This window comes from Hyperoodon ampullatus (assembly GCF_949752795.1).
Source record: "Hyperoodon ampullatus genome assembly, chromosome: 8".
NCBI classification, from domain to species: Eukaryota; Metazoa; Chordata; class Mammalia; order Artiodactyla; family Ziphiidae; genus Hyperoodon; species Hyperoodon ampullatus.
Genome location: NC_136921.1, coordinates 36,726,044 through 36,749,597, shown reverse-complemented (window position 1 = coordinate 36,749,597; position 23,554 = coordinate 36,726,044). Strand labels below are relative to the sequence as shown.

The 23,554-nt window shown below is 38.5% G+C and overlaps 1 protein-coding gene across 2 annotated transcripts in view; it reads right to left on the bottom strand.

Annotated features, from left to right (window-relative positions):
- Positions 1-7,262: 7,262 nt before the first annotated feature.
- Positions 7,263-23,554, bottom strand: part of FTCDNL1 (formiminotransferase cyclodeaminase N-terminal like) — a gene marked incomplete at both ends in the record, with an annotated part of 33,848 nt that continues 17,556 nt past the window's right edge. Inside the window, 2 exons of one of the 2 annotated variants that reach the window (XM_079709717.1) lie at positions 7,263-7,312; positions 14,199-14,384. In XM_079709717.1, the coding sequence (XP_079565843.1) occupies positions 7,293-7,312; positions 14,199-14,384 (206 nt within the window). Of the gene's footprint in view, positions 7,313-14,190; positions 14,385-23,554 lie in introns of those variants that run through there. The other variant, XM_079709718.1, reaches the window with a different exon arrangement.

Sequence of the window (23,554 nt, the reverse complement as noted above, 5' to 3'; positions counted from 1 at the left end):
GCGCTTGTCCTACTAGGCCACATGGCCTCTGCCAAAGCAAGAGAAAAACAAGGCATGACTACTTCTCAGCTCTCCCAGACTCACTGGGTCTAACTGGAGAGCATCTGCTCTCTTCATCACAGCAACTAAACTTCCTTACACCTGAAAACCACACCTGGTTCATCATTTCTCCATCTTTGTTGTATTTATATTAACAGCAAAAAGAAAACACCCCAAAAAAAGCATAATTCTGAAACACAATTAATGCAATCACAGTCAAGAGTCAAATGTAAGTCAAAAAAATATATTAGGGGGCTTCCCTGGTGGCGCAGTGGTTGAGAGTCCGCCTGCTGATGCAGGGGACACGGGTTCGTGCCCCAGTCCGGGAAGATCCCACATGCCGCGGAGCGGCTAGGCCCGTGAGCAATGGCCGCTGAGCCTGCGCATCCGGAGCCTGTGCTCCGCAACGGGAGAGGCCACAACAGTGAGAGGCCCACGTACCACACACACACACACACACACAATACATATATATATATATATATATATATATATATATATATATATATATATATTAGGATAGATTACTGGATCCTATAAAAAGACTGAGTTCAACCTCTTTTTTATTTTTAATTACTTAAAATAAATTCACATTATGTGCTCTTATTAGACAAGACCATAATCTCTCTTGCTAAACAAAACCTACGGAAAAATTCATTTCTTTGTGCTTTACGAACAGAAAGCACCTTGTACCAAAGAATTACAAGCACTAAGGATTTACATAAAATTGCCAGAATCAGCAAGTGGTGGCTTCTTTTAGTTCACAAAGAGGCAACCTATTCTGATTTCTTTCAAATAAAATTCTTCCACCAAAACCCTTCTCTTTGCTCAAGAGCAATAAATTCCCTAAACCTTCAGGCTTCCCATTTAAATTCCAAAAAGGATAAATACAATCCCTTGAAGTCATGCCCAACACCATCGTTCCACTTCTCCACATAAACATAAAAAAAATTAGACAAATCTGGCTCCAGAATGGACAGTGGGTCATCCCAAACAAGGCAGGAAAGAACAATCATGCTTCGAAAGAGTAATTTTATTTTATAATTCTCCCCACTTTTTAGTTACTTAGTACTTGATTTTTAAAAGTGCACATTAAAAAAAATGATTACTTAAAAAATGAGAGTTGAACACAGGACTCTGGAATAAAGAGGTCAGGAAAACCAAATAAATTGAGTCCGTTTTTAGTTTTGTCCATGATAATTAAAGACAATTTGACAACGATGGCCATTTTACCCAGCTGATTCAGGAGGGCTTCTAGTACATGCAAGTGCATGAACTTGATACAGAGGAGGATTTCACGAAGTTTTAATGACGACTAGAAATATCATAAAGCGATCATGGACCATCTATAAACACCTGGTGTTGTCACTGGACAGAGAATGTTTCCAGTTTTCCAATTCACAGCTGGAACCAAGCTCTTGGATCTTCCACTCGTCTTCACTGGCCAAAAGAAAACTTTGTAATGGCTGATATTTTTTCCTTACAATTTCAGTGAAGCCTTAGCTTGGATCACATGAAAATGCCTCTGCGTATCTTCCAGAACTCCCCAATACTTTCCTTAATAGCATATTCAGCACAGTTCTTGCACTCTTGGGGTGTAAATCCAATTAATGCTCTTCCTGTAATACCAATTCCCTGATCACTTGCCAATTTTCTAACTTGAGCTTCTATGTAATGAGGAGATATATAGTAAAAATGGTCCCCAAGGACACTGTAAGCCATGTATTGAGAGCCTTCTGAGGTTTCTGTAACTTCTTGATCTTCAAAACTCTCTACATTGCAAGCTATCTCAATCTTCCCTTCGTGAGGAAAAGCCATCGTTTGGACGCCCTTCAATCCATTCACATTTGAGCCCCGAATGGCATTAGCAATCTCTTTTCCCAGAGCCAAGTCTTGAGAATCTATGGTAACATTGCAGTTCATCACATATGGGCTAGCGCCGATGCCTAAATCATTAGAAAAGCATGTTAATCAAGCAAAGTGAAAGCCTCATTTTGAAGATTCTATTCTCTACCCAATTTTAATCCAAGGAGTTTCCTTTACTTGGTTTTACTTTCAAAATAATACACAAATATTCCTCATTATCAACTCCAGAATTGTCTAAAGGTCATACATATTTTGAATACCAGAGTTATTTGAGCTATAAGCAGATACTTTAATCTACTCTAAATGTATCTGGATGTTTTTTCTAGAATGGTTAAGAAAAGCCCAGACTTTCTAAAGTATCAACAGATATTTCAAAAGGCACATTTGAAAATCAAATATCAACAGCAGCAAAATGTCTTGGCCTTCCATTCATTTCCAAGGCCATCTCCACAGGGGCTGGAATTCAGTGCCAGGACTACGGGTCTGGGAGACAGGAATAAATCACACTCTGTACCCATCCCTTCCACCCCAAACACAGACCTGTCATCACTGAGCTAGGTTAAGATCGGATTCAAATGAAACTCAGCAACAGTCTTGGCTAGGAAAGGAGGTCACTAAAAAGTGACAAACGGTCTTGGAATTGGGAAAGACAAAGGGACTCTTGTGTCTCATGACCATGTGGGTTTGGCAGGGCAGGGTTTGGGGCACTATGTATACCTTCTTGGTATAACCAGTTGGAGGCATCTCTTTCTTCCATCCCCAGCTTCCCAAGGGACTGGGACTGCCATTGCTACTCCAGAGCCTGGTTACTCTAGAGCCCAGGGGCAACTGTCCTGCTTTTCCCTGCCTTGGGGATGATGCAGCTCATGTTACATAAATAGCCCTGCTCTAATTATAGTTTACATTATAAGATGGACAACTTGGTTAAATTAGCATTGGTATGAAAAGCTTAGGTTTGCAGTTTCTTCATTTTGGGGGAACTTTACATTTCTAAAGGCAAAGTGACTAGGGATTGATGAGGGCTGACCTCACCTTCAGCATAAGACAATTCTTTAGTTACTATTCCAACATTATTTTACTGTCAACGCTTTTTCTTGCTACTTTCAAACTTATTGCTCATGGTGTCAGTATCCAGCGAGAGATCCTGCTGAATTCACTTTCCCCTAGACAGTCGTGGTTTGGGGGCTTTGCTGCCTAGCCTGGGTACTCTCATACTAATAGACGCTTTACAGAAAATCAGCACACGGAAACCACATTTCATCTTTTTCCCACACATGTACATAATGAAACATTTCAACTCCCGAGGCTGGGCCTCTTCCTACTGGGAATTCTGCAGGAATGAATCAGATTACAGTATTTCTCCATAATGCTTATTTCATAAAAATTAAATTTCTTAACAGTCAATACATATCTCTCAACCTCATACACCAATCACTTACTCTAAATATCTTTGAGAATTATATCAGTTTTAACATTTCACAGAGTACAATTGGAAATTTTTCTTGTCAATGCTAATGTCATTCATTAATGGAAAGCATCCAAGCATGGTTTCTCTCTCCTCTACCCCTCAACAGGTAATGTTACAAACACTCCCATTTTCTCATATCTGATATACATACCTTATTCTGACTCAAGGAGTGGCCTCATCTTTATCATTATTCAAACAAATAGCTAGATCACACTCAGATTTTGCTGAAAAGTATGTATACATATATTGGGTTATACTAAGTATTGATACTATTCAAAATACTTATTGGGCCTATTGTGCTTTGCTATACCAGAACTCTGATATGCCCAGTCAACATTCAGATATTCATATGTAAGTTATCAGCTTGGGGGAGCTAGTCACTTCCAAGGCAAGTTCGTTCATATGGACCCAGGGCTCTTCCTCCCCACAGTATGGTGGCATGGACCATTCCATCCCTAAAGACATGGGGCTTTTTCTGAATCCCCCATCCAGCAGATTCCAAGGCACCTGTTACCACCATGTGCCCAATAACTGTACCTTTTGTCACAGAGTTTCTAAAATTGATCATTCTTGCTAATAAATGAACTCATTACCTAAGATAAGTTATTAGATGTAGAATAAGCTTAGATGTTAAGTCCAGAGCACAAGAGTGCCATAAAGAATTCACTTGTCCCAAAGACCTGTATGCAGAAAATTATAAGACACTGATGAAAGAAATTAAAGATGATACAAATAGATGGAGAGATGTACCATGTTCTTGGATTGGAAGAATCAACATTGTGAAAATGACTCTACTACCCAAAGCAATCTACAGATTCAATGCAATCCCTCTCAAACTACCACTGGCATTTTTCACAGAACTAGAGCAAAAAATTTCACAATTTGTATGGAAACACAAAAGACCCCGAATAGCCAAAGCAATCTTGAGAACGAAAAATGGAGCTGGAGGAATCAGGCTCCCTGACTTCAGACTATACTACAAAGCTACAGTAATCAAGACAGTATGGTACTGGCACAAAAACAGAAAGATAGATCAATGGAACAGGACAGAAAGCCCAGAGATAAACCCACAGACATATGGTCACCTTATCTTTGATAAAGGAGGCAGGAATGCACAGTGGAGAAAGGACAGTCTCTTCAATAAGTGGTGCTGGGAAAACTGGATAGGGACATGTAAAAGTATGAGATTAGATCACTCCCTAACACCATACACAAAAATAAGCTCAAAATGGATTAAAGACCTAAATGTAAGGCCAGACACTATCAAACTCTTAGAGGAAAACATAGGCAGAACACTCTATGACATAAATCACAGCAAGATCCTTTTTGACCCACCTCCTAGAGAAATGGAAATAAAGACAAAAATAAACACATGGGACCTAATGAAACTTAAAAGCTTTTGCACAGCAAAGGAAACCATAAACAAGACCAAAAGACAACCCTCAGAATGGGAGAAAATATTTGCAAATGAAGCAACTGACAAAGGATTAATCTCCAAAATTTATAAGCAGCTCATGCAGCTCAATAACAAAAAAACAAACAGCCCAATCCAAAAATGGGCAGAAGACCTAAATAGACATTTCTCCACAGAAGATATACAGACTGCCAACAAACACATGAAAGGATGCTCAACATCTTTACTCATTAGAGAAATGCAAATCAAAACTATAATGAGATATCATCTCACACCAGTCAGAATGGCCATCATCAAAAAATCTAGAAACAATAAATGCTGGAGAGGGTGTGGAAAAAAGGGAACACTCTTGCACTGCTGGTGGGAATGTGAATTGGTACAGTCACTATGGAGAACGGTATGGAGGTTCCTTAAGAAACTACAAATAGAACTACCATATGACCCAGCAATCCCACTACTGGGCATATACCCTGAGAAAACCATAATTCAAAAAGAGACATGTACCAAAATGTTCATAGCAGCCCTATTTACAATAGCCCAGAGATGGAAACAACCTAAGTGTCCATCATCAGATGAATGGGTAAAGAAGATGTGGCACATATATACAATGGAATATTACTCAGCCATAAAAAGAAATGAAATTGAGCTATTTGTAATGAGGTGGATGGACCTAGAGTCTGTCATACAGAGTGAAGTAAGTCAGAAAGAGAAAGACAAATACTGTATGCTGACACATATATATGGAATTTAAGAAAAAAAAATGTCACGAAGAACATAGGGGTAAGACAGGAATAAAGACACAGACCTACTAGAGAATGGACTTGAGGATATGGGGAGGGGGAAGGGTAAGCTGTGACAAAGTGAAAGAGCGGCATGGACATATATGCACTACCAAACGTAAGGTAGATAGCTAGTGGGAAGCAGCCGCATAGCACAGGGAGATCAGCTCGGTGCTTTGTGACCGCCTGGAGGGGTGGGATAGGGAGGGTGGGAGGGAGACGCAAAAGGGAGGGGATATGGGAACATATGTATATGTATAACTGATTAAATTTGTTATAAAGCAAAAAAAATAAAAAATAAAGAAAAAAATAATAATAAAGAATTCACTTGTCCCAACACTGATTTACTTAATTAAAATAAAACTCTACTTACAAAGTTCCTTCAAAAGCTAATTATTTCTTATAAAAATAAAATTGAACATTAGAAGTAACATATATTCTAAATAAAATAAGAGTAATCACAAACAACACAGAATAATCATTTCTTTTGTATATGCTCTTGTTATGTTGTGTTTTAAATTCTTTTTTTAAATTTATTTATTTATTTATTTATTTTTTGGCCGCTTTGGGTCTTTGTTGCTGTGCATGGGCTTTCTCTAGTTGTGTTGAGCAGGGGCTACTCTTCGCTGTGGTGGGCGGGCTTCAGTAGTTGTGGCACACGGGCTCAGTAGTTGTGGCTCGTGGGCTGTAGAGCACAGGCTCAGTAGTTGTGGTGCACGGGCTTAGTTGCTCCGTGGCATGTGGGATCTTCCCGGACCAGGCATCAAACCCGTGTCCCCTGCATTGGCAGGCGGATTCTTAACCACTGCGCCACCAAGGAAGTCCCTTAAATACTTCTATTAAACTTTAATTATACAATAATTGATTTTGTTTTATCATTGTATCTTATTCAAGCAGTGAATAAACAGAGATAGTCAATGAAGCTGAGAAGTTTCTGGCCTAATCAGGTTGTAGTACCCTTCCTGAGGGGTTGTGAGGTCATGACCCATTTCTTAGAAAGAAAAAAAGAAAGAAAAGAAAGGGAGAAAGAAAGGGAAAAAGAAAAGAAAAGAAAAAAGAAAAGAAAAGGAAAGAAAAGAAAAGAAGAAGAGGGTTTCCCTGGTGGCACAGTGGTTGAGAGTCCGCCTGCCGATGCTGGGGACACGGGTTCGTGCCCCGGTCCGGGAAGATCCCACATGCCGCGGAGCGGCTAGGCCCGTGAGCCATGGCCGCTGGGCCTGCGCGTCCGGAGCCTGTGCTCCGCAACGGGAGAGGCCACAACAGTGAGAGGCCCGCGTACCGCAAAAAAAAAAAAAAAGAAAAGAAGAGAAACTGCTTTCTGCCCAAATGCACGCATTTCTAATTCCTCCATTTAATCCTTCCCAAGTCCAACACCAATATGGTGATCCAATTCGAATGAATAAAATTCTGCATTTAAATCCAGCAGTCCCACTGACCTTATATGAAATGCTGAATTTGATTTTTTTATGCTAGTTTAAACTTAGTAAAGATTTTTTAAATAAGGGAGCTAATTAATCCCAGAAAATCGTATTTCTAGTTAAATGTCATATAATTAAAGTAATTCCATTTTTTGCTCTAAAATTAGAAACCTGATGTGAAAGTTTGTTTCTCAGTTTGCGGTCTCGCCCTGCTCCTGCCTCCCGCAGATTGGCACTCGGATGCTCTGGCGGCAGCATGAATCTCCTCACTGCAAAGCTGAAATTCCAATTTTATTCCAACGCAACTGTCACAACGCCCTGAAGCAAGCTAAAAACAAGGAAAAAAATCTTTGGTATGATTTCACTTTCCATGTGTTCTTTAATGAAAAATTTATCATTCTAAATATTGGTGTTTACTCCTAGTTAAATACTTTTTTTATCAAAAAGAAAAAGAAACTGAGATTCAGTTGCTATTATTTCACAGGGAAATATAACAGGCCTGATGTTTTCCTGACAATTCTGTTATTTTCTTGTGTGGAAACACTGTATTTATCATATACTGTATGGCTGGTGATTCAGATATTGTAGAGACCTTATGGTGAACTGATATAGATGTAAACTCTTTATGCCAGATTGTTTAAGCATAAAAAAAACAAATGCACTTAATTAACATCTGATGTGTAGCTTTTGCAAACACAAATGCAATATTTGTGTTTGAGCACTGGCAGTAATGACTGTGAACTATGCTATTAATGTCTGGTTTAAAGATGCTTGCGGTAGGACCATGTCTGGAATAACACAAATAAAAAAGTGCATTCAGACAAAACAATAGTGAAGAGCCCATTAGAAAAATGAAAAAGCAGCACTCAAAAGAAACACATGTATTTTTTTTCCCCTTTAGATCAAAATTATTCTCAAAAATCGTTCTAGGTGCCATCATCTTCAATCAATTAATGGTGAAAAGATTCTATATATTTTCCTCCACAGAAAGGATTTCATTTTAGGGAGTCAGAAGTTGCTAAGGGATGTATTTAGAAGTTCTATTTATCATATTAAGTTCCTCTTTGGTGGCTTAGTTTTAAAAGATGCATGAGGAGAGCCGAGGTGGTGCTTTGGGATATTTGGCATTTTTATAGCTGAAGAGAGAACTGCAAATTTGTGGATTACATTACAGTTTGAATAAATAAAGAGATTCTCATGAACTAATGTGCGACTCCCTCATTAAATATGTTTTTACTGAAAACCTGCTGAGTTCCAGGAACCATGCAGGTTACTGGGTGTAAAAACATGAAGGTTAAAATAAGATAAAACCTAGCCTAAATGTGGTCCCTGCTTCAGACTAACAAACAGAGCAAGACAACAGACTTGGAACTCAGGTTCAAAAATATAAACAGCTGTTATTACACCAAAAGCAATTAGTCATCATTACGTATTGGTATTTTAAATTTTTTAGAACATGTACTAAAGAGAAACCACAGCTGAAACAGGACATTTGATGACTAAAGCCATAAAACTCAAACATAATTGCTAAGTCCAGTGCTCCCATGGCAGGAAGAATGCAGGACTCTTATGCATGTGGCCAAATCCACAGAAAAGAAAGCTGAGTGACGCTGTGTGGCATAGGGCCGGCAGTGGCTTCCTGTGGGTCTGAATTCAAGTTCTACCTCTTCAGGGACACTGCCTCTGCTCAGCTGTCTTTCAGCAAAATGGCTATGACGTTTTCCCACTCTGCAAGGAATTGTGAGCCTCAATTTCTCAACTCTGAATCTTTCAGAGTAACAGTACTTCAGAGAGGAAATCACAGAGGTAGATCCATGTTAATATCATAATGGAATGAAGCCAGTCCAGTTGAAAGGAACCTCAGGTGACCTGCCTGCTCCCAGGTTTTCTATAGAACAGTGCCTTTCACCAGCTCATGCAGAGACAAAAGCAAAGTCCTTCATGCTTCTATTACAGGTTACACACTTAATTTACACATTGAGACTTTCATCTTCCATCACTCCAACTAGATTTACAAGCAAATGTAGAAAATTATGAAAACAGGTTCCTCAAAGCAGGACTCATTCTAAAACTAGAAATTATTTTTCAAAGATTAAGTAAAGTTTTGGGTGTGAAGTAAACGGCATTATTCAATGTCAAGAAAAGTGCCTGATGCAGCAACTTCTCACTTACTGAGACAGAAGTAAGCAGGGACATCTCTCACTAACCCATTGAAATAACTAAACAGAAGTCCTTGATTCCAAGATGTGCCAATTACCTCCATCTATGATTCCTAAGGCATCATATGAAACTATAGTTCAAAGAATTGTCCCTCTATTTTTAAACAATGATGCATATATGCAGGCCAGTCATATATCAGCCAGCGGTGTTTAAATTATCCTATAAATGTTTAGGGTTTTAAAATATATATGTATAAAGTATTTATTTATAGATCTAAAAGTATCAACTATTACTGCTTTGTCCTTATTTATGTTCCTCATGAGCTGGCCAACTACAAACTTCTAAAAGGAATTTGGTTTAAAAGATTTTGTGTGTTTGGCACTGACTATGGGTGTTAATCATTTCTGAGCTCACTTTTTTCTCTTCTGTTTATAATATTCTCAGGGAACTTCAAAACAGAAACCTGTTCCCTTATAGATTCTGCTTCCTCTCGGGTACTGTGTAGATTACTTTGTCACTGGAAAGTTAACTGTAAGTGTTCAGTTGATAGCACCAATCATTTCTATTTAATTTTTTTAGGAAAAGAAATAAATATAGCAATGTGTTGAAGTTTTTCTGTTTTGATGGGAGGAGTGGAAAACTATGTTGAGAAACATTGATGTAAATAAAAAATGTTAGAAAAATATATAAAGCCATTAAATTTAAAAATAAGGAGGGAAATCGCCATAGTTAGGAACTAAATTCACTGAAAAATTAGATGAATAACATTTCTACCCTAATGACAGAGGTGCTAGAAATTCTCCTTCAGTAGATATTACTTTTAAAAATGAAAACATTTTACTCCTTCTTACATAACTGTTTCTTAAGAGATAATTCATGCAAGTAAGGTAACCTAATATTTCGGTTGATTATGTGTCTTAAACTTGAATTATAATCTTGTTCATGAAATATTAGAAACTGTTTATCCATATCCTTTATTCACTGTTCCTCTCTGAAACATTTTACTTTTCTATTAGAATCTCTTTTGAGCCTATTAAATGAGGTGTCTCTTGATGAATAACAGTCTACCTAGCCTTGGCAACTTATAATTTTCATGTTTTTTTGCACAAACTGAGGATTCTGCCACTTAGCAGGAGATATTAGCAAAAAAGACATACGGAGGGGTAAGTTGTGCTACTTTTCCCTTCTTATCTTAAATCTTTCATCAGCAATCTGAATAAATGCATTGAAACCCAGCTTTTATAAAACTGACCATTGATAAACCTCAATAATTACCCTTTATGAAAGATGATGGAAAGTAATCACAAGATCAAATCAATTTAGAGAAATAATGAAAATATGTTGAAAGCTTTAAGAATTTAAAAACACTTTTCTTACAAATATATAACATAAACAAAATAAATAGATGCATACATATATTTTACAATATTGAGATCATACTGTTTATACTACTTTATATCCTTTGACCTTGACACTGGCTTTCTCTCTGCCTGAGCCTCCTGTCCACATCTCCACGTGGCTAACTGCTTCTCTCCCAGTCTTTGCTCCAACACTGCCTTCACTATGAGGCCTACTTTGGTTTATCCCATTTAAAAACTGTAGTTCAGGGCTTCCCTGGTGGCGCAGTGGTTGAGAGTCCGCCTGCCAATGCAGGGGACACGGGTTCGTGCCCCGGTCCAGGAAGATCCCACATGCCGCGGAGCGGCTGGGCCCGTGAGCCATGGCCGCTGAGCCTGCGTGTCCGGAGCCTATGCTCCGCAACGGGAGAGGCCACAACAGTGAGAGGCCCACGTACCACAAAAAAAACAAAAACAAAAACAAAAACAAAACTGTAGTTCACTCCCATCCCAGGCACATGATTCCCATTGTCCTGTTCAGTTTTTTTATTTTTTTTGGCTGTAGCACTTATTTTCTAACATACTAGATAATTCTTTATTTATTAAGCTTGTTATTTACTGTCTCTCTCTTCACCCCTTCCCCACTGGAATGTAAACTCTTTTTTTTTTTTGTCTGCGTTGAGTCTTCGTTGCTGCTCGCAGGTTTTCTCTAGTTGCAGCGAGCGGGGGCTACTCTTCGTTGCGGTGCACGGGCTCTAGATGCGCAGGCTTCAGTAGTTGTGGTACATGGGCTCAGTAGTTGTGGCTCATGGGCTCTAGAGCGCAGGCTCAATAGTTGTGGCGCATGGGCTTAGTTGCTCCGCGGCATATGGGATCTTCCCGGACCAGGGCTTGAACCTGTGTCCCCTGCATTGGCAGGCAGATTCTTAACCACTGCACCACCAGGGAACTCCCCGGAATGTAAATTCTTTGAGGACAAATAAATTCTATTTTCCCCACTGACCATAGTGCCTAGCACATACTAGGTACTTGATAAATATTTGTTGCATTAATTAATAAACTACAAATTCTCTCTACATTGTATTGTATTTTTCAAGTCTCTAAAAATTCTTCCAAACCTTCACACTTAATTGCTTGCATAATAGTCTTTCACCTAGGTATAGCTTATTTAATAATCACTCTCAAATACTGAATATTTACATTGTTTCCCATATTTACTATTATAAATAGTTCTTTGAGAAACATACTTGTGCATAAGTACATGCACCTTTTATTATTTCCTCAGGAATAAATCTATTTCCTTAAGATAAATCTATCACTAGAACTAGAAATTTCTGCAAAGCAGTTACATATATTCTTGGAGCTCTTAATACACATCACCAACTCACTTCCAAAAAGTTTATACCAATTGATGCTACCGTTAGTAGCATGAGTGCCTCTAACTACATCTTTACCAGTATCAAATTTTACCTTTAAAATACCATCTTTAAACATTTTTGTGCCAATCTTGGCATTTTAAAGTAAACTTAGGATTGTCAGATGTTGATGAAATTCTCCATGTAAATCACAGATCTCCACATGGAGTAAAAATAGAGAAGAAATTAGAAATTCCAATGGCTTGTCCATTCCAATCAAACAATGTAAAATGGGTGAGATTATCCCAACCCCAGACAATCATTAGGTGAGATGGGGGAGCAGTGTTCACTTTGGTTTAGACAATTACAAACCAAGTTTGTTCTTAGAAGATTGAATATGATTAGTGATAACATGAACATTTAGTCTTTAACTCAGATATGCTTTTTAGAGTTCTCTAAAGTGCTCCCTAAATACCGACCCATTCAGTCTCACAGCAATGCAGAAATGAGAATGACGTTTTTCCAGGGACTGCCTAATCCAACACTAAAGCCAGTTCTGTTCTCTAGTACTAGGATTCCTGCTTCTAATTCCTGTCCACTGACTGTAATCCCAGTCACTGGGCACTGTGCTGACAAGGTTTGTGAAATAATCCTTTCAGTCTTTAGTGAGGCCCAAATTAGAAACCAGGAAATAGCTGTCTGAAAATTTAGTCACAAGCTTACACTTCTACATTTGTGAGACAAGTCGTGGGAAAATATGTGAGGTTCAAATTGGCAGGGAGCAATCAGCTTCTTCCTTTTGCCATAAGTAAAGACTAACACACACTTTTTTATAAATCTTTTCTCTAAATGGAAGGAAGAAGTGGCCCCTTAGTACTGTGTTTGGCACTTAATAGACATTATTTCAACTTCACAGTCTCATGAGGGAGATATAATTATTATGTCCATTTTACAGATATGGGAACTGAGGCTTAATGAGTTAAGGAACACTCTGAAGTCACACGGCCAATGAACAGCAAGGCCAGGATTCGAGCATAGCCTCAAAGCCTGCACTGTTTTCATTGTACTGCTCTGCTTGATTATAGATATCATTGGTTTGAGAGCAGAATTCTGCACCAGGGATTAGTAACCAAAAGCCTATGTGTAACTGCACCATGGAGAAATGTGTGTTTCTTATGGTTGCCCACCTCTTGCTCCTTGGGGACCTAGTATCTTAGTGACCGCTAAAATATTAACTGACTATGAAAATGTTACCTAGCGTGGTTTAATTTGTGATCCCTACAGAAGATACTTGAGGGTGAAAGAATTAAGACTCAAATAAATGGCACTAGGATGGTGAAGTGCAGTGAATGGGGATGGCGTTTTGGATGGGGTGCTACTGCCTTTTCCGAAGGTAAGCTCTAAGCAAGGAGTGGGACTGGAGTAGCAGAGAGAGGTAAGAGTTGGTGAGATCCAGGGGAAGGAAGAATACTATTCCCCATGTTTGTTCTCTCTGGCCTAGAGCCTGCTGTGTAGAAAAGCTTGTCTCCAGGGTGCCTCCAGAACTGACTTCTAGCTGTAAGCATCAACTTGGACACACTGGATGTTCAAGTGCTGAAAGACTTTCCTACCAGCTAAAAGTAAGCTCTACCCAAGTCCTGAGCCACCAAGTGTCCCCAGGATACATGCTCATGCCCAGCACAGCAGTGGGCCTCCAGGACCTGTCCTGGTGTCAACAATTCTCATCATCAGTGGCCATGCTGCAGGGCTCGTTATTTATCTTGAACATCACTCTTGGGGGCTCTCATGGAATATATGATGAGGGCTTCCAGCCTCTCTGGTCTGCTCATGAAGGCATGGGTAAGAAAGAGGCATGAGGAGACCTTCAACCAAGTCAAGAAGAAGCCCCAGCTGAAGTCCTCCTGTATTATGTGGGAGGGACCAAATGAAGGTGACCTCAGGATACTCAAGTTTAAAAACAAAAGCAGAGGGGCTTCCCTGGTGGTGCAGTGGTTAAGAATCTGCCTTCCAATGCAGGGGACATGGGTTCAAGCCCTGGTCCGGGAAGATCCCACACACCGTGGAGCAACTAAGCCCGTGCGCCACAGCTACTGAGCCTGCGCTCTAGAGCCCACAAGCCACAACTACTGAGCCCACAAGCCACAACTACTGAAGCCCACGCACCTAGAGCCCATGCTCCGCAACAAGAGAAGCCACCACAATGAGAAGCCCGTGCACCGCAACAAAGAGTAGCCCCTGCTTGCTGCAACTAGAGAAAGCCTGTGTGTAGCAACAAAGACCCAACGCAGCCAAAAATAAATAAATAAAATAAATAAATTTAAGAAAAACAACAACAAAAGCAGAACAAAACCATACTATGAACCTGTCAAACCACATCTTCGGGCAGGTGCAACTCCCAGGTCAGGTTTAAGAGCACTGAAATCCCTCCTTGTGAACCAGCCCAGTTGTTTCCTTCTCTGGACAAGAGTGCGCTTCTCAGGCAGGTCGGCCTCACCAAAGAGAAACACACTGCAGCCAGGAACACGCTGGACCAGATTCTCAGCAAGGTCTATGGACAGTGGGAAATTTTAACAAAATTAAATTAAAATCAGGCCTAATGAAAGAAAATAAAGCACATAATTTTCTTATTGTGGTAAAATATATTTAACACAAAATTTACCATTTTAACCATTTCTAAGTGTACAGTTCAGTAGCGTTAAGTGCGTTCCCATCACTGTTATAACCATCACCACTAAAGCATATAATTCACACAAATTTTAAAAATCAAAGTTTGAGCATAATTAATTTTCCCTTGAAGTTAGTCTCATAATAAAAAGTTTGTCTATGTACAAGGAGGCTAGAATTTCTAAGCCATTATGAATCTAATTCCATAAGGAAAATTCATCACTAAGATTAATAAAATTGGTACCTTCAATTTTTAAACTATTTTATAACAGCCCCAAATTGTGTATACTGTTAGGAGAAAGAAGAAGTTAAGAATACAAGGGCCAGATCTGCATTGTCCAATATGGTAACCCTTAGCTACACGTTCCATTAAATTTTAATTTTAATTAATTAAATGAAATGCAATAAAAGTTGTTTTTTCAGTTGCATGAGCCACATTTCAAGTGCTCAATAACTACATGTGGCCAGTGGTCTTCCTATTGGACAGTGCAGATACAGAACATTTCCATCATCACAGAAAGTTCTACTGGATATATTGGGTCAGATATTCTGTAAGGAAGCCTAGTATTTAAATATAATTTTATGGAGGCTACTCTCTGAATGACGTTTCTTCATTCTCTTCTGCCATTTTTATATTTAGATTCTGTCTCTGACCTTATCTTTTCAAGGCAGATTACAGAATTACCTTCCTGTTTTTTCTAGAGAACTGCTTTAGGGGACTGCTGTTTGCAGCTGACAGCATGTTTTCACGGCACTAATCACAGTCCCCTGTAAGCAAGGATAGAGATTAGCATAATATTTTTTCTGATGTATAGATGTAGGTATTTGGAAATTTGGGTACTGGCCTGGGACAGCATGACTGTGGGCCTCCCTTATTTGGAGGCCCATCATGGAACATCAGAGGCTAAGATGGGGCCTTTAAGCACAGGAAACCTCTCCAACTGCAATTCTGAAGGTTGGTTATTTGTTTGTTTCTAATGTAGACTGCTATGCTGATGGGAGGGGTGAAATGTGGAGGGCATTAAAAAAATTTTGTACCTCTGGGTTGTATGCAGTCTGGGGAAATGTTCTTTTTTAAAAATATTTATTTATTTATTATTTATTTAGTTTGATTGCACCAGGTCTTAGTTGCGGCCCACGGGAACTTCGTTGAGGCATGTGGGATCTTTAGTTGCGGCATGAGCACTCTTAGTTGCAGCACGCATGCGGGATCTAGTTCCCTGACCAGGGATCGAACCAGGCCCCCTGCATTGGGAGTGCAGAGTCTTACCCACTGGACCACCAGGGAAGTCCCGGAGAAACATTCTTTCTCTGAGTCAGGTAGAGACTCTAGCATTAGAAGCCCGGGATATGTAGACACCACAAAGCCAAGAAAATCTCCCAAATTTACTAAGTGAACTCTACTTCTTTAACACTACTTTAAGATACTAAAGGACCATGGACTTCAGGGTGGGAGAGCGGGCAGATGCCAGTGACACAGTTAACAGAGGTTTAGGAATTGTAAAATAATGTTTGGGCAGTTACCTAAGTACTGCCCTCAAATCTGGAATGGCAGAGAGCAGGGGTGGCAGAAGAAAGGGAAAATGGTTTAGGAGAGTTAGTTAAGACATCTTAACATCTGACAACTCTCCAAATTGTTTGGATCACCGTTATCGCTCCAGCCATAACTTAGAGTGACTCACACTTTGGATGTCACAGGAGCCTAAAACACAAACTGTGATGCTAATGCCCCTCCTTCTAAATAGAAATAGTGTGACCTATTTCCTGGCTCTGCTCAGTTCTTGGCCTAGCCAGGCCAGCACCTCCATTTGGAGCTACAATTCTGGAGTATTGCGTAAGTTTATAAAGCCCAGAATGCTGTAAAGGAGGATTCTTGGAGCCTGGTTCTTAAAGGGCAAAGCAGGGGGAGATATTTGCAGTAGCAACTCCCAGCTGTCAGCAGCTGGGGGGGTTGAGGGCAGGGGTACATTTTGGTTTAGTAGAAATAGCATATGCTTTTGAGGCCAGAAGATATCGGTTTGAATACCATTTCTGCTCCTTAATACCTGTTTGGGATCTTGAGCAATTTTTTTTGACATCTCTGAGCCTCAAGTTCTTTGTAAAGTGAAAATGAAAGAAAAAAAAAAAAGCTTCCTCTAAAGCACCAACTCCTTATTTAGAAATCTGGCAATTAAAAGGAATAAAAATAAGCATTTATCCTGCCTTTCCTGTATAAACTGTATTCCAGGATAGCCAGATAGCCTGAACTGATGAGGGAAAGTTTTTTAATAGAAAAAAATCTAACTAATAAATGTGGAAGAAATGATATAATTAAAAAATCACCATTTCGGAGACCCTAAGAAAATAACTGTTTCAGGCAAAGATCAGCGATGGATAAAACCCTCATGAAAAGTCAATTAGGAACAAGGGCAATTCATCTTTGCGTCACCAGATGTGAGATAATCAGACATTGTGGCTTCCTGATAGGACACATATGAATCTCAAAGCCCACCTTTGAAGAAGTTTTGCCAAAAAAAAAAAAAAAAATGAACTTCAACCCTATCAAGGGGCTAACTTAAAGTTTGTATGAAATGAGAGGGATAAAGAAACAAATTAAATGACACCACAAGGGAGCAAACAGATGATCCAGAATGTGGGAATTTCATAGGACAACTGACCTAGTTTCTGCAACCAGTGAATTGGAGGAAAAAAGGGGGGCGGGGAACTGGGCTAGATCAAAAGAGACAGAGATACGACAATCACCTCGATATGTGAACCATGTGTAGATCCAGATTCAGACAAGCCCATCATAGAAAGACGTTTGCTTGGATTATACACTGGATGTTAGATGGTACCAAAAAACTATCATTTTGTTGGGTGTGATAATGGCATTGTGGCAATATAAGAAAATGTCCATATTGCTTAGAGATATTTTAAATATGCAGGGGTGAAATAATATGATTTTTGGAACTTGCTTTAAAAAACCTTTAATAAAACTAAAGGAAAAAAGAAGGAGATAAAAAGAGAGGAAAGGAGAAAAAATAAAGGAAGTAAAGAAAGAAAAGAAACCACCTCATAGAATGGATACAGAGATTAAGATTAGATAAACTAAGAAACCTAGCACATCTAGCACAATGCCTGGTGCACAGTAGCTGGGGTATGTTGCTTCCTTTCCCCTCTGTAAGCCTACACCACTGTTCTAAATTCTGAAAATTCTGAATACCTTCCTGGACTGCTGTGTCCCTACTTACTAGAAATCCCCATATATTTTAACAACACTTCTCTTCCATTATCTCTTCTATACCAATTCATGGTGGAAGGAATCAAATTTAATTTTTACTCTCCAATGAAGAAAAAAAGATATTTCATTATTCTCATACAATGAAAAGACCACCAAAGCCAAAATGATATTTAGCAATAGAGACAGCACATTATACTCTTCATACTCAAGGAAATATCTTTTATGTTTCTAATGATTGCAAGCCAAGGGCCCAAGGTAGGTATTTGTAATGTAGCTGAAGAGTAAAATTTAGATTGCCTGCATTTCAAAGAAATGTCTCAAATTTAGTCAGAAGAATAGTTACTAGCAACCTATTTTATTTGTTATATAAATTGCCTTCAAAAAAACTGGTTTTAATTGTATCCTTTTATTTTCACAATTAATCTATGTAAAAATTATCCCCTGTACTGTAATTTCAAATGCTTACATCATGCAAACAAACACGCCTGTTAAAAAAGATAAAATTTTTGAATCTTCAAGGTCAAGTCTCACAGTTTTCAGATAAGTGACATTATTATTTAAAGCAATAGTTCTGTGTGCATTTCCCATAAAGCGATTGTTCCACCGACAGTGAAGTCAAGCACTTCCAGAGCAGGAACTTTTCACATTTTCAATGAGTCCCAAGAAACCAGAATTTCTGAGCTCATCCCTGCTTTGTCATTGTGCTCCCCCTCCACTGAAATTCATTTCTCCCTCTCATGTTCATGTAGTATTTTACAGCTTTTATTGATAGAATATGAAATCTAATCTACTTGTATTATACAGTTAATCATGGACTTTTGTTTCTCCATCTAGGTTTCAAACTCCTAAAACAATCAACATTTGTTAAGATGAATGAATTGAATTTGGTTCCTAAGCACTTTGCAGATGCTGGACGCTGCAAACCTGAAATAGCAGCATCCATTCCAAACCTACACAGGAGAGTAAGGGGTCGCTATGCTAACAAAATGAGAACAGGGTTTAAGACCAGCAGGTGTACGATGTACCCCTAGTGAGAAACCATGCGATCAATTCTCCATCACCAGCATCATGTTTTATGAGCTTTTCTCCAGCCCCCAGCTGTCAGAGTCACCTGCAGCTGTGGTCTACCTGAGACAGTAAGTAATGTCAGACAGGAAAAATATCCGAATCACCTTGTGCTGACAGAGTATGATGTCATCATGCCGGCTTGAAACAGGTAAAGCAGCTTCCTAAATTGCTATTAAAAGGCAAATATTTTCTAGTTTTCCTTCCATTCTTGACAAGTTTTCCCCACCACTATTATTAGCACTTCTGATCTTTCCATTTTCACAAGTCATATTCTAAAAAGGCTAATTTAATGATAATATTTTTAAAATATAATTTAACCTTTATGGTTGGCTCATTACATATACTCAAAAATGATTTTTAGTCATTTCTATACATGTATATCTATCACTTTCAGCCTTAACTTTAGAGACTTCTATGAGTTTGGTTATTCCTCTTTGCAAAAGGAGGATCAGCACAATGAGACAGGAAAGTTCAAGCTTCATATCCTCAACACAAATGTTTGTTTCTGAGCCTGTAACAGACCTAACTGTGGCTGAAATGTAGTATTATATTGAGAATGTACAATATTTAAGACAGTACTTAAGAATCTCCTTCATTAAATGTATTTGCCTGCCTTACGCTAACACGCACCTCATGTCTACAGCGGTATTTGATATCATTCTTTCCCCTTCTGCTTTTGTTTCTTTCAGAAGCATTTTAGGACTGCTGGTATAAATGGAGTTGAGATTTAACTGTTAACAGAATTGCATTTCAGCAGCTCAAGGAACATAACTGATATGCTTGATTTTGTTACATTTTTGATAGCAGTCAAAATGCACAGCTAAGAAAAACCTCAAGCCTGTTATTCCCTTTCCTCTAGGAATAACTTCTATTTACCCTGGCCCACGGTATGAAAGTGTAGCTTATTATTATTTTTTTTAAACCAGAACTCTAATGATACTCAAAAAAGTCTACTGACACATTCTCATAAGTACATACATACCAATCAAAAAAGGTATTTTTCAACCCCATCACCTCATACTCAACAAAAAGCAAAGGAGAAAAAGCACAGAATCTAAAAATTAAACTGGGTGCTAGACTTGAAATCTTAGAAGCATCCTCTGGTTTTAGTATAGCTCTCTTAATATAGCCAAGTTTTTTGTTTAGTTGATTTTTTTATTTATGTATTTTTTAATGAAAAGGAAAAGTAAGATCCTCTACCAGAAGCCATAAAAATCTCTCAGATGGTAACACAGATAGCCCTAAAAGTTTTTGCCTAAATTCATACACATACCTAAAATAAAACTGGCTGATTAATCTTGCTACAGTACTTTGAAAAAGAAGACATTTGAAAATACAGTGTAGTTGTGATGCTGCACTGCCTCTAATTAAGTGCAGACTAGGAAAAATTATTCTTAGTTTAGTCTATGGAAGGGAGGTGGTGGAAATTTCTCTTTGCAATTCAAAATTATTTTAAAGATGGAGTGTTTCTTTTCCAATGTCTTCATTAAACAGAGCTGTTAAGAATTGTCTCCCAACCATCCCCAAAGAGCACAAAGCTACCCAGTATTCACCCCATATGCTCGGCTTTGAAGTGTGAAGCTGTGACCATCCTACCAGACTCTTACGCCACCATCAAAGCCATCTCATTACGCCCAGCGCTGAGAGTTAAAGCGCGGGGCCTTAACCACTCCAACACACACACTGCATTAACAAAGTAACCGCAATATTCCTCCCCCACATGGCTAGAACTTGAAGAAATTTTTACCATATGTACACATGCACGAGATACGAAAATTTATTGTGCTAGAACATCATTGAGAAGTACATTAAACATGCTGACTAGAACTGGATGTTATTCTAAGGGACTGGAAAAAAATAAAATGCAGCTGATCTTTATGATGAAAGAACAGAAACATTAGACTGAAAAACAAGATCAAGTGCAATTCCTAAATTGCATTTCTACTGACACATTCTGTTGCCTGTTCTTTCTTGAGGGAGCAGAAAACAATTTAGGGGGTAAAACAAAACTCTACTGCGTATCACTGGATGCTACTGTTTACTCTATCACATTTCATTTCTAAAGGACAAATAAACTTACAAATAATGCAATGCTGATAACAGCGTCTATAATTCGAAACGAACAGAACTTGCTAAGAGAAAGTAATTTTACTGTGTTTCTGAGCTGTCAATTTACCATTGGCATGGCAGTAAAAAATAAAATGCAAAGAAGAAACTTGTTATGTATTAATGGAAATGAGGTCAGGATAGGCATTTGATTAATTTTCATATAAAAATTAATCTGTAAAAATATTTAGAAATGTTTTTACCTAATGATCCATTCCTTTTTTTTTTTTGCTCTAGAGAAATCCTTACATTTGTATACAGGAAAGTATATTCAAGAGTGTTCACTGCTACACTATTTGTATTGGAAAAAATGAGAAACAATCTAAGTGTCTATAAATAGGGGAACAGAAAAAATGTGATATATGCATACTATGATAACTATACAGCAGTTAAAAGGAATGAGCTATATGTAACTCCATGGATAGATTTCCAAGATATCTTGCCGAATAAAAGTTATAGTATAAGAATCTGAAAAGAGAATGTACATATATATATATATATATATATATACATATATATATGTATATACATATACATATGTATATACATACATATATATATATATATAAAACTGAAGCACTTTGCTGTACACCTGAAACTAACATAACATTGTAAATCAGCTATACTTCAATAAAAAAATTAAATTAAATTAAAAAAATTTTAAAGTATAGTACAATAGCATTTATACTACAAACATGCACAAGAAATACTATATTGGATTTATGAGTACATACATAGGTACAAATAAAAGCATGGGGAAAATTCTGGATTGAGTGTGAGCATACGATACTGTAACTCAGAAGGGGTGGTTCAGGGAACCAGGAATGTGGTTGGTGGACAGAGGTGAACTTTAACCTTACCTGTAATGTTTAAAATTCTAAAAAAGAGAATTAATAAAAAGTTCCAGGCAAGGTTTGGCAAATAAACAGCTGTGAGGATCCTTTGTTCTGCTGCTATCTAGATGGAAAACTAGGAGTAAGTTTCTCAATATTTCTAGGTCTGTTTTCTAGCTATAGAATGAAAAAATTGGACCTATCCTCTACCCTTATCAAAAACATAAGAATTAGGTGCCCCCAAACCCTTAGTAAACCATACAATTTCAGGGAGATATAGGTATCCATAAAAATATGGTATATTAGTAGTCTAGGACATATTTTACACATATGTCTCCCTTCCTTCCTTCCTTCCTTCCTTCCTCCCTTCCTTCCTTCCTTCCTTCCATCCTCCCTCCCTCCCTTCCTTCCTTTCTTTCTTTCTATTTTTTTTTTTTGGCTGCGCTGCATGGCTTGTGGGATCTCAGTTCCCCTACCAGGGACTGAACCCGGGCCACGGCAGTGAAAGCCCAGAATCCCAACCATCAGGCCACCAGGGAACTGCCCCACACATATGTCTTTATATCCAAGAATCCAAGAATCTTACTATTTCCTTGTATATAACATACTTTCATGGAGATGTGTATACAAAGAGCTTGTTATTCTTTTGCAGGGAATATGCTGATATAATCATCACTCTGTGAAGACATGATACTGTTTAAGAATTACACTTTCTTGAGTGACCTCACATATGTAACTTACACTGTATCCAGTCACTTATTTTATTCTGTCCTATGGTGCTCTCTCCTGTTTCAGGTGCAGATTTCATGGTCCAGCTTTCTTGGGGGAAGGAACTCTATTATACTTCTCCTATAGTCACCATAGCGTTTACTATGGTAAAAGGAAACATAACAGGCACTCCAACACTGTGTGGATGTTCACAAATACCTCCCCATTTATCTTCATAACAGTTCTCTGAAATATGTGCTGAATACCATTCTTCAAATGAAGAACTGATATGGAAGAAGCTGTCTGCTCTAGGACTTAGAATTTTAGAGCTGAAAGCACTTCAGAGATCTCCTGCCCAAGTGGTTTTCAAACATCTTGTTGCGCAATCCCTTTCCTCAAAAGGTGATTTTATTTGGGATCTTGATAACATAAAACAGAGAAGAGGGATCCACTCTGTTTATGGGGAGGGGGATAGCCTGGGTCCCCACTGTTCAGCAACCCTCTCCATAAGGCCACAGAGAATCACTAAAAATAGTGACAGCTCTTTACTGGTGGGAGGTAGGGGACCAGGGGCTTTACGTGTGGGCGTTATTTTCTATAACCATCCTGACAGGATGATATTATTCCCCATTGTATAGATATAAAACCAAAAAGACTATAAAAGAGACTAAACAATTTTCCTAAAGTCAGCTAGCAAATAAGTAGAAGACCTGGGGTTTGAACTCAGGTTTATTCAGCTGCAAAATTCTTGTTCTGTCCACTTGCCATTTGGCTTCCCTGTCTAGCCATTCAATGTGATGTAACTGTTTAGATCACACTGATCAAAAACTTATGGGCATGTGCATATATATATATATATATATATATATATATATATATATATACACACACACATACATACACATATGTAAAGGGTGGGGGCATTGGAATAGGCCTGTCGCTTCCATATAGTGCACCCCCTTTGTAAGGACTTCTCATTCTCTTTCAGGGGGGATATTAAGAAGCTGGGACTACCCCAAAGAGTGGTCCAGATGGGACATGGCTAAGCTTTGGGGATGGCCAGGAATCCTTCTGCTGGCCAATGTATCAGCAATGTGTAAACAGCCTTCAGTATAAAGC